Raw genomic sequence first — 16,249 nt, forward strand, 5'->3', positions numbered from 1 at the left:
TAAATGAATGCTTACAGGTCCAACATTTTTTAAATTCTGCTTAAATTGTCTTTTTTCCCTTCGGTATAAAATTCTAGCAAACCATGTGAGGTTGTGGCTGGTCACTATTAATGTGATGTCTAGGGTGGGCCTCATAACTAGCACAACAATTAATTTTTTTCCATGTGATAAAACAACAGATGTGCTTTACCATGTAACATTTAAGAAGCACTTGAGTGTAATGCAAATTTTCAGTTACGTTAATGATAGGTTGCTTGCGTGATTTTTAAATATGTTAACTAGAATGTTTCATGACTAATTACGTAAAGGCATAATTACACATAATATCAAAATGCCCTCCTACAAGACACTCCCTTAAACATCTGTTAGAGACACAACACAAAGCAGGATACCGAATGTTTGGTTGTATCATAATTATTTTTATTATCACTTTCTAAATCAAGTCTATAAATATCCAATGATATTCGCAAAGTGCTCGAAATAAAAGAACATTTCCAGTAGTCCGTGCATGAGACGATCAGTCCAGACTAGGAAACCACAGTCGACAACAATGCATTGCTTTTAATATTTAGGATAATACTTTATTCATACAACCATATAAAAAAAACTGAATGCGTATCACAGGGAATTAAAGGCACCAAAGCTTGGGGCATTAATCATTTTACCACCCCTATTTTCCACGGCAGTAATAAATGTATAACATGGATTACATATGGTGTAGCAAGGCCATCAAATACTCAATGAGATCTGGCAGCAAAACTAAGAAAGAGCACTGAAAGATCGCATAGGAAAGACATGCGGGACATGTTTGTGGAAAGTCACCGGTTCACTGTGATTGTATTGGCCATGACTATTAGGAAAAGCACCAGACGAGCTCCCCTCTAGGCTGCATAGCAAATATCTCCTTCCTTGGCCTTTGTCTCTGTAAAAGCTGCCATCTAGTAAAAGAACAAATATGGCTTCTTCTTCTTTCCATAGGCAAAATACCCCTTTTTATATTTGCTCCTTTCTAATCCAGGCTGGAAAACATTGAGAATTACACATACAAATAAGATATAGGTTTGTTATTGGCACTCAGCACTGACTCTAGTTCAGAAATGATATATATAGTGTCAATAAGATTACGGGAGTTCATGACCCGTGAATTATTGGAAACAAAAAAAAACCATATATATGGGTAAACAAACTTATCATGAATAAAATTTATATTCTTATCTCTCTGCTGCCAGACACAGCAAAACGATCAATGCTGTGCCCTGCCAAAAACCATTGAACTGTAAATGTGGTTCACCATGAAAGATGTTGCTTTTTATTGAAGAGTTAATAAAAGCAGGGATATAATTGACAAGCTGTAGCAGAAGATGACAAAGAGACACAGTATTTGAAGATGCAGAGTGTAGGATTTCTGGCACCAGAGCTATCATATCTCATGAAGCTACTGATGTAATATTTGTGTACGCAAGCTGATGCCAAAATGCAGGCTAAGTTTATAATAGTACTCTTAATATATCAGTCAACATAGGTTATTTGTTGGATGAAAGAGACTGAGAAACACGCTAACAGGGTAATGATATTACTGTCACTAGTGGTAGTCCTGGCTATGTCCGCATCTTCCATTTACTCACTGATACAGTATATACAAATATTCTGCCTTCATGACTCCCTGAAACCTTCAGTTTCTCTGCAAAATACAGAATAGAACCACACAAAGGAACTAGGACTATTGAACCACTACAGTTTAGTAAATGACATATGAGGGGCTTATTTAACTAGATAAATAAGATTTCTGGAATGGCTTTATGCATAAAAAGCCATATTTCACACTCACAGCATATTAGCAGAACAAATAGGTCTGAAAGTGCACGACGCACATTTTTAAGCACAAGCCTAGTGCACTCACAGGGCTGCTTATATGGGCATCACCTATACGTTCCTCATGGCCACAAGGCCTACAGAGCAACTCCTTCAAATACACACCAGAAGCACCCATGAAAGGAACACAAGCCCAAATAGCAAATATATCAACAAAGATGCATATCTTTTGATAACTACTGCTAAAATATGTCGTGATAGAAATGATTACCTCAAATTTACATAGTCATATACTGTATATATAGAAAATGTAATAAGCATAGAAGATATTTCTATTTTTTCTTTACAAATAATAAATGCAGAGAGAAATTAATAAGTGTATGGCTGTAATTTATATATTAACATTGCTCCAGCAATGCCTAAACACTATACACTTCCTACCTTGAAACATGCAGTATGGTCATGTTACATGCATACAATACAACCAACAGCGCCAATGGCGGAGATGTGCTACAATAGAGAACTGTACAAAATGTGACTCTTTTTTTCTATATAAGTAACATAATGACAAATGTAACAATAAAAGAATATGCACAATGAGCTACCCAATATAAAAAGTACAGAAATATTTTTTCTGCTGGTCATAATACACTGAAGATTGGCTTGAGAGATAGTTAGAGTTGGCTTGGCTAGAGTAATAAATTGTTTGTGTTAAGACAGCTGCAGTGACAGGTCAGCATACTCGACAAATGTACAGATGCAGTAGACGTTATTGCACCAATTAACACTAGCGCGATATTTAACGCACAGGTGATCCCACAGCCATGGAAAACAATGTTTACACGTGCGTTATCTCCTCAACACGCGGGTTACTTTTTGCATTTTTTTTTCTACCCTAACGCACGCCTGAGTGGGTGCAATTTACTGCTGTAACTGTAGCATTTGAGCCATAGCAAATATTATACAGCATTTCAGGCAACAAACTTTTCTTTCTTAGAGTCACAAAGTTACCGTTACAGTAAACCAGTCTGTACTTTGCATGGTTTGCATTAAACACAGAACGTGTCCTACAATGCATGTGGCCCTAATAAAGGAAGTCTGATCGATTTATTGCTCAAAATGTCAGAGTATATTTTACTTGCTGTGAGTGCCATATTTCACCCCCATGCTATAGTAGGAGTGCGCTATTTTGTCTTCATATGCCATTGATCGTATCCTTTTTTTTAAGGGAGATACCAGCTCCACACACTTGCATCTAATGACTGGCTATATCTGAATTATCTGTGAACTGAATTGTATATAATATAAACTTTAATAAGCACAATGGCAGGCTCATTCCTTCCCAGCCTACGAATTTCCATCAAAGAAAGCGTGATAAGCAGAAGACAGGAATCCTTAGTGTGTTGTTCTCCTGGTGGCCGTAGGCACCGAGGGGGATCTTGATGCCCATCTAGAAGGCAGACGTTGATTTGATGGTCGCGCGGGACGTGAGAATCCTTTCCCATCTAAAGATGACACCAGCAAGGACATCTATGACAGAAAAGAAAAACTACTTTCTATATCACAAAAGATAGTAAGACTAACACATCACAAACCATGTGATACTGATATGTCCATTCATTGGTTTAATTCATTGACACTCACATTAAATACATTTCAATATGGATAAAACCCTCAGATAAAAGATACTGAATTCAACAGTGACAGTGATTTCCCCTAACTTGGAGATCTTTCTAGTAGGGCCTCTAAATAAGTGGGAAAATACATGTATCTGCTTTACCACATTCTGTGAAATACTAATTAATTGTCACATATTTTCATAGTCACTTAAAAGCAGACATGGATTTATGTTTGCCTTCTGATACACTGGCGACACACTTTATTCGAGCTCGGCTAGTCCCACGAATTTGGGTATACCCGGGTGTATTGAGGTTTGTGACTGTTTTCTGCCCGAGTGCATTGGGTTATTTTCCAGGCAGGGATTGAAGCATTTTATTCCCGCTGGCTGCAATACTGCACAGTATATATATATATACTGCATTACAATTCATGAATTTATGCCATCTGGTAGACACGCGAAGCATTGCAGCCTATTAAATCCTAATCATTATCATTTAACAGATCAGCCGCCCGTCAGCCAGGCATGAACCCAGGCTGGGAAGGCAAACGCAACGGGGCTTGTCAGAGGTGAGGAGTGGCGCATTCCAGGTATCTGCCAGGTACATACCGGGTATTTGCTCGAATAAAGTGTGTCGGTGCAGTAGTAGGATTAGTTTAAAAAACAAAACAAAAGAAAGGTGCATTTGTTTATCTGCATTATAGCATTTAGAAGAATGTCATGTGTAATATGATTGCGTTGAACAATTCTTCATTTTTATAAAATAATATTTAATGGTAGCGAAAGGCAATTTTATTCTTCCAACTATCAGTGATCTACCCTCGTGGTCAGGACTGCCTGTACTTCTAGGAAAGTCATGTTATTGTGCCAAGAACCAAGCAATAAACAAAGAAAGAATTACAACATTATTTTTTACCTCCGGTACCTGTAGCTTGCAGCTTGATGCTTTGAGCCTGGGTTGAATGGACATGTCATGGAAATGGAAAACCTGGGTTGCTTGTTCAATTTGGAGCATTTCTAAACACGGATTCGATGTTTCTGAGCTACTGTCTGTCAGCAGAAAATCAGATTGTGTCCGTTTACCTAATGAGTACTTCGAATTACAAAAAGGAGCTGCACTTTTGTTCTCGTAGCTTCTCAAAAGCTTTTCAACAACTCCATAGTTGGACCTGGAGTCTGCTGACCGTGGTCGGCTAGACAAATTGGTTGGTTTCCATCCGTGTTCTTGAAGCATGTTCTGGTAGCTACTTGCATTATTAGAGCCAGTTGTTTCACATTGTTGAGCTGTACCTTTTACACTGTTGTTACTGCTATGATAGCTACCATTTCCAAAAGTCGGCACACTTATCTCTGTAACACTAGGTGGAGTTGTATTCTCTATAACAGTGGCTGGGCAGTCACACAGTGACTGATTATAGTGGTTCTGATTTCCAGTCGATGGCAGTTCCAGTGATGATTCGTGAACAGCTGTACTTCCTTTACCCGTCTTAAATACAATTCTATTAAACTCATCTATCTTTTCTGATAGTTTTCCATTTTTGATGGTATTATCATAGTTACATCCAGAGCCCGAAGCAGAATGTCCTTCTATAATCATATCAGGGTACATGTTATTGGAATATTGTAGACCATTATGAGACATAACACCATTCTGTTTCTCCATATCAGGGGATGTAATGTTGGCATCTGAAAAGCTATTTAGGACAGAACCTGAGGAGGTTCCTTCTTCAAGTGCTCCAACATCACATAAACATCTAACATGACACCGTCCATCTTTATCCAACACAATGCCAGTGTTGTTGGTGACTACAGGATTCTTATCCTTACTTGCAGTAGAATACATATGAGGATGACATATATTAGTATTAATGGATGATGTCTTATCCATTTCAGGAAAGGGTGAGTTTGTTAAATGCCATGATAAACACCAGGGTGGAAGTAATGGGTCTTGTTCTTTCAAGGGTTGGCCACGTATCACGGAATCATGAGGAACAGAATTACACAACGTGAATTGTATATTTTTACTGTCGTTTAAATTATTTTCCTTAAACGGTTTGGTTTTGGAGATTTGAGAAGATGACACATGGTTCTTGCCTGTTTCTAAATGTTTACTTCCTTCTTCTTCGGATTTACCAACAACTGACACTGACGCCATCCTGTTCATAAAAAAACAGAAATGCATGCAACAATGTATTATTTGTGTAATTAATAACAATTTCAGATGTGTATATTGAAGTAATACAGTATGTCTTAAAACAAATTAACTATAGCAAAGACAAAGCAGTCAGAATATAATTTGTTTTCTATTTGCCATTATTGGAATCAGGAAGGAATTTATTTTTCCCCTTATAAGATATCATTAGATGATGTTTCACTGGGGTTTTTTGTTTGCCTTCCTCTGGATCAATATACTGTAACTACAAATATAGGACGTTTATCTGTATTCTAAAAGTAACATAGGTAACCCGATGGACATATGTCTTTTTTGAACCTCATCTACTATGTAACATTGGTTAACAGCACATCAAAATATCACTTGTGAGCTCATTCACATGTCTCAGACAGGTCTCTGTTTTGTTACCATTATCTCTTAGCATGCAATGCTTAAGTTGCAGCCAGGGATTCTGGGAAATAACATGCAAATAAGCACACAGTGTAACGTTTTGCTTCTTATCCAGTTTACATGAACCCCTCCCTATATAGTAGCTTATGCCTGTTTTATTACATCTGCATCTGCTCCTGGATTTCTGTTATATACAGATGTATTCCGGGCTGTGAGTATGGCCAGTAATAACACAGCCATCTACCGAGGAACTGCAGGAAATTAATATTTTTGCCACAGCTCACATAAATAATAATTGCAAAAAGCCCCAAAAACATCAAAACCTCTGAAAAACTTTAGAATACGTATGAATAAGTTCTCAGCAGAACTTTACACATCCTTAACCCTGTATTACAAGATTACTAACTGGGGTTTGGGCAACTCAATTACATCCGTTTTTAGTGAAGATGAGAAGTAAATCCCAGGATGGTGCTTCCAATGTCCAGGATGACGATTGCAATATAGCTTTAAAAGTCCAGGAACTTATATATCCATTAGATAGATAATATGTGCAGTTTGAAAGGCATAGAGCTCACAATAAAGCCATAATTAAGGACTTCAATAATAGGATAAAACTCACTGTGGATGTGGGAATGAATTCCCAATAAAGAGAACCCACCCCACAGTCACTTAAGAGTAATAATCCACTGTCCCAAGGCGAGAGCGACAACAGCCTATCTGCATATAAAGTCATTATAATAAATGTGAATAACTCACTGTTAGGTTGTCCATAGAAATCCTGGTTGAAATAGCGTGCCTCCGTCCATAGAATGAGTATAGCTATCCGAAAAAAGATGATGGATCACTGCTGCAAAATGAAAGGGCTGGAGGCTAGCTAGTGAAAATTAAAAATGCTTTATTCAAAGATGCATAGTAGCCATAGCTACAAAGAGGGTCCTCTAACGCGTTTCGCGCTTGCGTGGCACTTTGTCAAAGCTCTTTGACAAAGCGCCACGCAAGCGCGAAACGCGTTAGAGGACCCTCTTTGTAGCGATGGCTACTATGCATCTTTGAATAAAGCATTTTTAATTTTCACTAGCTAGCCTCCAGCCCTTTCATTTTGCAGCAGTGCTCCATCATCTTTTTTCGGATATCTATACATCCGTTTTTAAATGAGTAACCAGAAAGTCATGCAATAGCTTCTAAAAGAATCTCTCCCTTTCCTTTGCTGCTTCTGCATTTTATTAATCTTACACTTTATCACTTGGCCCTCGAGAAGTTCCACGGTTGATTAAATAGGTGCTTTCAATAATGATTTCTCAATGCAATAAGACAACCAAGTTCAGTTCATTCATAAATACCTCTTGCAGTTGGATCTCATACGAATTTCTTCTTGATATCTACAGAGCTCCTCGCTGACTCTGGCAATTTCTCTTAGTGCCTGCAGCAACAAATACATTTTGTATTACAACCACGCACTGTTACAATTACAAACATTTCCTAATGTCACTGAACAAAGAACAATCATTTACTCACGTCATTTAGTGTGTCATTTTCCGTTTTGGACATTTTTGGAGCAGGGAATTTTTCAGTGTTCATTTTGTGAATCTCGTGTGTTTGATGGGTTACTGCTAACGCATGTGTTTTCTCCTCATTTGGACTAAGACAACCATTGGTAAGTATTCTGCTACTTGCATCCATCCCATTGCTGATTGTGTTATGCTGGTGAATCTGTCTTGCTGTGCCATATGGTACAATGGTTTCAGGACGGGAATAAGGCATTGAAAACGTCAGTGTTTTCTTCTGAATCCCCTCTTCCTCTTCATTCAGTTTGTTCTCCCTCCTTAGTTTCACCTCCTGGTAAAGCTGCAAGAGAAAGCATCAGACTGTTTCTTGGCATCCTACCTCCAGTGCAACTCGTATATACTGTATACAGGATTCCGTGTAACAGTGTCATGTAAATTACCAGATTGAAAGGGTTGTGTTAACCAAGAAATCGACTCACAAATAGGGAATTAGTGACAGAGAGGGGTTACTAAGAAGAAAACTGCCATCAAAGAAAAAGTCAAAAACATGTACCTTAGAAATGAATGTCAGAAGCAAACAGAAGACACTAAGTAAGGGGCTTATTCTATATCTGCCGAAACAGCCGACCGGGACGTTTTTGGCCGTAATTCCCCATTGAAGCTAACAGGCAATTTTGGCTGAAAGGGCCATAATTGTCTGCTTCCGAGTATATACAATACACCCTTAATGGCCTAATTTACTAAGCAGTTATAAGCTTTAAGGCACTTTTTGCCCTTAAGTCATCATTTAGAAAGTATGGGTCTCTAGCTCAAATCAAGACATAAACAAGGTACCTCTTCTATATTCTTCTGCATGATTTTCCACTGACATTCCCACTCTTTCCTTTCACTGTCAAATCTTTCCAGCAATTCCATCTTTTCCACATTCCAATTCCTTTCATTATTCTCTAGCTGCCTCCTCAGTTCCATGGCCGCGGTGTGAGTATCTTCCAACAGGCGCTTCTGTTCCTCTCTCTTCTTTCTCAACGCTTTCTGGAGGATTGGAGTAGTTTTATTTGTGCATATCATGGTTGAATTAGTATCTAACTGGTTATATCCACTACCAGCTTCACGTTGCATAGCCAGTAACCAGCTTCACACTGATAGTATCCAAAAAGTCAAAACAGCTGTGAGTAGGTTTACTGTCTGTGCTGAAAAGCTGTGTAATATGGCAGGCATAAGCTTATAGGGGTTCATGTTAAAGTGGATAAAAAGTAAAGAGTGACACTGTGTTCATTTGCATGTCATTACCCAGAATCCCTGGCTGCAGTGGAAGCACCATATGCTAAGAGATAATGGGGAAAAACAGGGTTAAAGACCTGTCTGAGACATGTGAATGTGCTCACCAGTGATATTTGTATTTGGTATCTAACTGGAAAATGTTTAAATTAGGAAACATTTGGAGCAACCTAATATTAATTATTCAGCTTGAAAGCTATTTGTGCAGCTCTGCTTCTAAATCATTGCCGAGAAATACAAATACACAGCAACAACTATTGTGCCACTAAGAGGTTGATAGTAATTGCAATTTTTTTTTTTAAATTGAAATAATGGTTAATTCAGTTTTCTTGATCTCGTTGGCTTCTCTGTTAACATAGATCATCCTTGGGTACTGTAGTATCTTGTGGAGGAATAGCCACTAGCTTTATAAAAAGGAAGTCAAACTTACAATGCTCCATCTGGACACCACATGTTGGGATGGGGCAGGAGATTTTTTTTTAAAATTCCATTACACATTTGCAATCATTTATTCTGCATGAAACAGATCTTTTAGAGAAGCGAGATTTCTGCATTGGAGCCTGTTTTTTTCCATCTCTTTCTGAAACATCACAGTCATTCCATTGTTTCATTTACCTGAGAAATGCAATGTTTATGCTCTGTTCTTTCACATTCCCACCCACATCGATCATTTAGAAATTGCAGCAACAGATCGCTCCATTTCTTTTCTTCTTTTCTCTGCTCCGTCTGAATCACTTCCAAAACAGCCTTGAGCTCCAGCAAAATCCCTCTGTTTTCACCTGCCTGCAACATGCAAGACATTAATGTGATGGAATATCACCATCCGCACAGAGCACACAGCATTCCTAAAATGAAATAAATCTGTTATTACTTTGGGTAAGCCAAGTCTCTGGCTTTCTAATGGAAAAAATCCAGTGCATTGCAGTTCAGCAGTTTTAGAAGAAGCCGCCACTAACAGCAATCAATGTAACACTTTATATAAAAATGTACTGCGGCCTTAACGTATATTGTGTAAACGTGATGGCATCTGATAACATATCCAGTTCACTAGCTCACCGAGATTTAGATGAGAGAGAGAGATATTTGAATGCACATCTGCCAATGACAATCTGATGGACTTTGGAAAGTAAAATCGACGCCTTGTGCCAATTTAATCATTTCTGTCTTAAAGCCTCAAATCCCCTTGTCTATTACACAGATTAAAAAAATGACTAATCGTGACACTCCTATATGTGTGCTATCCTCGTTGCTACTCTTTGTGCTGTTACATTTGTGTGGTAGCTCTTCTTGAGACAATAACATGGAGATCGGTGTTTACTGTTTACTTTAAGGAGGGCCATCTCTTATGATCTGCACACACGCGGCTACATTTATACATCGTTGGGTGACATGTTTGTTTCTCAATTCAGCATCTATTATGAAAGGTGTCAGATGCTTCTACTATAGAAAAATGCCAAAACACCGACGCTGTAATGAGTTTGGCAATACACAGACACACCGAATTTGACGGCAGATAAAAAATAAATCAAAACCTCAGACCCTTTTTGATCCCTGGATTTCTTTTGTACTCTGGATATCCTTGCCTAGTCCAAGCATGTTTGAATTCCCCTACTGTCTACAAGTGTATGCATGTGTTTGAAGAGACTGGTGGTTATTGCAAATGTTGTCATTTTCACTTTGTAAACATTATAATTTCCCCACTTTCTTCTTTTACTGCATGATTCCAGAGATAGCTGCAGGGGTTTTTTTTTTCTTCCTGGGGGGCACTACTGTATATAAATTACTTGTTCTTTTACCAATGTATTTTTAAAATAGTTTTGCAGCTAATGAGCCCAGGATTAAGAGCAACATTACAATGTTGAATCTTGAGGAACACTTTGATTACTGGTATTGTTTTGGGGGGACATTGCAGCTATGGGACATACCATTTTCACAGCTTTAATGCTTAGGTAACTTTTCTGGTATAAATAACATTACCTAACAGGAAGAAGCACCAAATTATGTTGATATGTTTATTTTCCAGTTTTTTTTACAGACAAATATATATATAATAAAATATACTCTGTTGGAAACCAATTCAGCACTATTTCTTCTACATTCATTGTACTACCAATATACAATGAAAACATGCAGTAGGACTTTACATTCACATGATATTATTGGTAACATTAAGAAAACCCCAATAGTAATTGTAACATTATGAAATCTCCACTCATTTCATCACATGCTTCTGTTAGCGCATTTACTTTTATCTGTGTGATTTCTTTCAACAGCGTTTCTTTTTCCTTTGCCCATTCTTCTCTTTCTTTCTCCTGGTGTCTCCTAAGTTCATCCACTTTTCTCTTAAAATGGACGTGCTGTTCCTGAAGCTCGTGTTTACCGCCTTTAAAACGTGCCCCTTTCGGGAGCTCTGTGCCAGCTGTTTCAGAGGCACAGTTCCTTAAAGGGCTCCGGCTCCTGGCCCTGTCTCTTACCTTACTGCGGTGCCCAGAGAAGCTGGGAGGGATGTCACAACTCTCATACCTGCGTTTGTATCCATGGCAGTTATAGAACCCTGGCCCGTTCCCAATTGCATTCCACATAGCTTGATCAGACGCAGCAGATGGAGAATCTACCTACTCACTCCCCCTTGTTGTCACCTTTTTTTTTTTTAGGTGTAAACACTCATCACCAACTCCAGCCATCACTTCCCTTTTGGATCACGGATCACTGGCGTCTGTGCCCTGTTGCTGTATCTGCATTTTCCATGTGTCCTTTACAAGGTCACGGGACACTGCCATCAAACCCCAACTGATCTATTTTGCTTCAGTGACTAACTTTGTCCCAGGGCGCACATCCCACTAATCGTTTAAATCAGCTTTCCTAACGTCCTACATTATAACTGTAATACTGTAGCTCCTGCAAGCAGGGACAAGGGAATAAAACCCGTTGAGGGTTGTGCAGGGTCTAAATCTGATCTGCCTCTGACGTCAGAGCAGGGTTGTTATTTTTAACAAGGAAGACTATGTGGCATGCCTGTCTGTTTTTATATACTGTACAAGAGGATCATACACACTATAATGCTATAAATGACAATCTGTTTTCTTTTGTGTGCAATAAAGAGAGCAGCAACTAAATTCATCCACACCCTAATTTCATGCACCCATGTTGCTAAATGTACAAAGTAGCAAAGCTATGATAATCAGCCTTATTAGCTACAGTAGCACTGTCAATAGTGCATTGTTAATAAATCACTGGCACAAACATCGCCTGAACAGCTGAAGAGTCATCAAGGGAGTTGAACTTGTGTGTTGGAAGGCAAAATTACAACTCAGCTACACATGTCACTTTAGCACATACACACACATTGATATTTCCTGAGTTTAGTCAGCATGTTTAAAAAGTTCTGTACAAACATACCTTCTGGGGAGTACTGAAAATTCCAACGATGCATATGTCTGATTCTCAAAGCAGCTGAAGGCAAAGCTCGATGGAAAAGTAGAAATCTAGTAGTGTAGATTGTTATACAGGATCTGTGTGCAGCTCTTCCAACTACAGGCAGACAAATCAGGACAGAAACTTCAGCGGAGATGAGCTGTAAAAGCCGTTTGAAAAATGTGCAACTTTCAAATGCTTAAAACAAGTCAGTTTTGCATGACCCAGGCAGATGAGTCCCCTGTGACGTAAGCTTGGGAGTAGACGGGCTTAAAGCCTTCACATCCAGCCCCCATTCCTGTAACTTTAGATCTGCTGGTATTCTGTGTAAACAACTTCAAGTCCAAGACAATTTTAGCCTTTATAGCATGGCTCAGTACTTCATGAAACTAAACATGAGCCAACGTGAAATCCCATCAAATCTACATCAGCTGCCAATTTTAGTTCCAAGTTATATAAAAGAGGCTTTATTTTTATTTCGGAATTTAATCATTTTTAAAAAGTAAACGATGGCTTTCTTGCGTGGGAGAGTTACATTCTGTACCAGAACAATTAAGACGAGCTACCTGAGACAGGGAAGGTGCAGTCTTACATAATCTAGGTAAGACAAGACGTGTTGATGGCTGTGCAGGGAAGCAGCTGACGGACGATGGGATTTACTGTGCAATGCATTACAAAGATCCAATAAGAAATGTGTTCAGGCCACATCCTATGAATTCAGTACACAATTTTCTTTCTCTGTTGCGGAATTTCAATAGAGTTCACAAAGGAAAAAGGGAGGGAGAGAACGCATTACATGTTCTAATAATGCAATGAACTTCTTAGTATAAAAAAAAAAATGAGAAAAGCAATTATAGGTGAGAGGAAAGGGGCATAAATGCCATAGAGAGATTACAGTATATCACTTGAAGTAGCACATTACAGTATTGTGCTGCTATATTGTGTTTAAAGATTCCTCAACATTTATACAGTATCAGCTATTTGTCGACCCCACGGCTTACAAGCCTTTTTATGTTTGTTAATAAAAAGATATCAGATAAATATACTACATTTTTTCATAAATGTAACATGCCAGATACATTTCTCAACAGTGTTGATTCTAGAGGCCAGTTTCTTCAATGCATCTGCAACATGGCATCTAGCAGCCAAGAAAACATGTGTAATTAATTTATAAAAATAAATCTGAGATATTAGCAAGTGTTTTAGTTAGAAAAGCTGCCCAAGAAGCTGGGGACAATGATAGACTCAGAACTTTATTGATTAGGGAAAATACTTTCACCCACAGGACCGTCACCATATGTGAGGCATTACTGTATACAAGTCTGTCCCCTTCATCTAAAATATTGAGACAAAGGCTTCGATACATCAAGGCAAAAATGCAGCATTTACACAAAAACAACAACTTTATTTTTATGGTGTAATACATTAATGTTGCACCTCTATAAATAATGTGTTTTTTACTGTGACCGATATAAATATCGGGAGCGGCATCAAAATGACTAAATGCCACAGTTTAAGTCATGTCGATGCCATTCATTCAGTCCCAATATTTATTGGGACAGCGATAGCTCCAATAAATACCGTATTTCTTTTTCACCTACTCCAGGCTGAAGTTAGCCCTATCTTGCCTTTGTATATATTGGGACTATATTGGCCATTATATACATACTGTAGGCCAGATATCCTAATCCAACATGGAATAGGTGACAAAATATCGAGTACTAGCCATTACAGTACAGTAGCCCGTGGTCAGCTAGTCATGGGTTTCCATGGTTATCTCAATAGATAGAAAAGCATTGCCTAACCGATAAGGCAAACAGGGGATTAACCTCTTCCACCACCTTTCCGGGGGGGGGGGCAATTAACCCATAATCCCCCTCCCCTTTCCCCTTCTAGACTAATGGGCTAATATGGCTTTTGGCCATTCCAAAAAATAAAAAAAGATATGCATTAAAAAAATAACATTACAAATAATTCAAAGATACATGACAAAAAATGCATTTAAAACATAACCCCATTTATTATCACCGTGGCTATCTAGCCCCTATCAATGGGGGACCTAGATTGCCAATTAGGCTATCAATGGTGACCTGTAATAAAAATGGGGTTACTTACCTCACCCTGGATGAATGTCATTCTCATCTTCAGGGTTGTAGCCTGTGTGACTTTTTTATGGTTGGGCAGTCCCCTTTTATTAGATTGGTTCCAGGGGAGGGGAGGCTTCAGCACTCAAGATGAAAATGGCCTTGATCCAGGGCGGGTGGAGTTAATAACCCCATTTTATTACAGGTCAACATTGACTGCCGATGTGGTTGTCTAGTCCCCCAATGAGGGGACATAGGTAAACACAGTGAATATCAATGGGTTTATGTTTTAAATGCATTTTGTTATTATGTCATGTATATTTTAATTACAGTATTTGTCATGTATATTTTTTAATACATCTTTTTTTGAATGGCCAACGTCCCTATTAGCCACATTTGACTACCCAGAATCCTCAGACCTGAAACTAACACCTTTCACCTCCAGGAGACTCCCATTCAGATTATGAAAAACATTATTTTCTATTGAAAGAAGTTAAGTAGGAGGGATTGCTGCTTTAATAGCACTGGAAGCATTATAGAATTGGAGACATATTGATATTAGTAAAAATCACAAATCGTGATTGAAGTTGGGAGGGGGGGGGGGAAAGGCGAGATTTGTGTTGTTACAGAAGATGTAGAAACAGGAGCAATTGGTACTAATCAATGCTTTTTAATGAACTTTAGTGTGATGGTAGGGGGTAACAGGCTCTCAAATAAAGGTTATGTCTGTTTTGGTTACCCCTGATCGCTGTATAAGGGTCCAAGAGAAATAGCTCTTGGGCCCAGTAACATTGTATCTTTTCAATGTATTGCCTGTAATAAAAGTATTTTTTGTTTTTCCATTTCTGGGCATGCAAGCAAGCAGGGATTGCTAGGGTATGAGTTTCAGAGGGTTGGGGGGGGGGGGAGGGGTTGCGGAGGATCCGTTAACAGAATGTGCCTAGGAGGTTGGGGTCCAGAGTTGTCGGTTCCCCTATAAACGTACCCGGGAATCATGCCTGATTCTCGGATACATATAGGCACATTGTCCCGGCAATACATCCTCTTGAAAATGCAAGCACGACTCACCACTAGGGTAACCTGCTTCAGCACAGCCCAGAACGGAGAATGAGGCACAGGGATGAATAGATATCCCTGTAGCTGAGGGAATCCCTAGGTTAAGGGGGGTACTCCAGCTAGTGCCAAGGTGACCCAGAACCAGTGTAGAGTTTGTGGGTGCCCAACCGTACAGTATATAAGGTTGAGGGGGGACTCTGAGTGTCCATTATGAGTCCAAAAGATAGTGTTTGGGGAATAAGGCAGTTAGAAATAAAAGTACATCTTTCTTCTTTTGTCCCCTGTAACCAGAGACTCAGAAGTATATTACCATTATACCTTAGTGTATTAAAGTATATCCAGATATGGATAATAGATTATATGCCCATTATTAAGCACTGCATTAGCATACATAAATAAATAAAGTTATACTTACCACAACAGCAGGTCCCTCTGTCCTCCGTTGCCAGAAAGCATATATACAAAATAAATACATTCTAATGGCCCCTAACCCCTTAATCACCTTAGCGGTTACTAACCGCTATAGTCATTAAAGGGTTAACCCACCCTGACCCGGGAGGCCTAAGCACCCACCCCAGACTGACTATACCCACCCTATACCCATTGAGTAGTATAGTGGTACATCATACCCATATAATAATAATATGGGCATGATAAGCCTCTATAGCACTCAATGGGCACCCTAATCACAATACAGTAATACACAAGACACACAGTCATAAAACATAACTAAACTCCAAAAAATCACACGTCACTAAATAAAATCAGTAGCCAGCTAATCCAATCAATAGAAGCAATAACATCAACAATGAATTAATTAAACCATTACCCAAACCATTATCCAACCAATTAATTCCTAAACCAACTCAAAATGAATAGTAACACTAACCAATCCAAACAATGAATTACTCCAACATTA

The 16,249-nt window shown here is 38.7% G+C and overlaps 1 protein-coding gene across 6 annotated transcripts in view; it reads right to left on the bottom strand.

Moving 5' to 3' along the window:
• Positions 1–555: 555 nt before the first annotated feature.
• The window catches only part of MTCL3 (MTCL family member 3), a 53,489-nt gene continuing 37,795 nt past the window's right edge, over positions 556–16,249 (bottom strand). For 3 of the 6 annotated variants that reach the window (XM_075597271.1, XM_075597272.1, XM_075597270.1), the window contains exons 7-8: positions 12,176–12,307; positions 9,421–9,559 (exon numbers count right to left, since the gene is read on the bottom strand). Coding sequence is in view for 2 of the 6 variants with exons in the window: in XM_075597275.1 (XP_075453390.1) it covers positions 3,208–3,342; positions 4,347–5,586; positions 7,334–7,413; positions 7,509–7,838; positions 8,333–8,530; positions 9,392–9,559; positions 11,023–11,358 (2,487 nt within the window). In the remaining 4 variants the exon portion in view is untranslated. Of the gene's footprint in view, positions 3,343–4,346; positions 5,587–7,333; positions 7,414–7,508; positions 7,839–8,332; positions 8,531–9,391; positions 9,560–11,022; positions 12,146–12,175; positions 12,308–16,249 lie in introns of those variants that run through there. The other 3 variants (XM_075597276.1, XM_075597275.1, XM_075597274.1) reach the window with 3 other exon arrangements.

The sequence above is a fragment of the Ascaphus truei genome, chromosome 4, assembly GCF_040206685.1.
Source record: "Ascaphus truei isolate aAscTru1 chromosome 4, aAscTru1.hap1, whole genome shotgun sequence".
NCBI classification, from domain to species: Eukaryota; Metazoa; Chordata; class Amphibia; order Anura; family Ascaphidae; genus Ascaphus; species Ascaphus truei.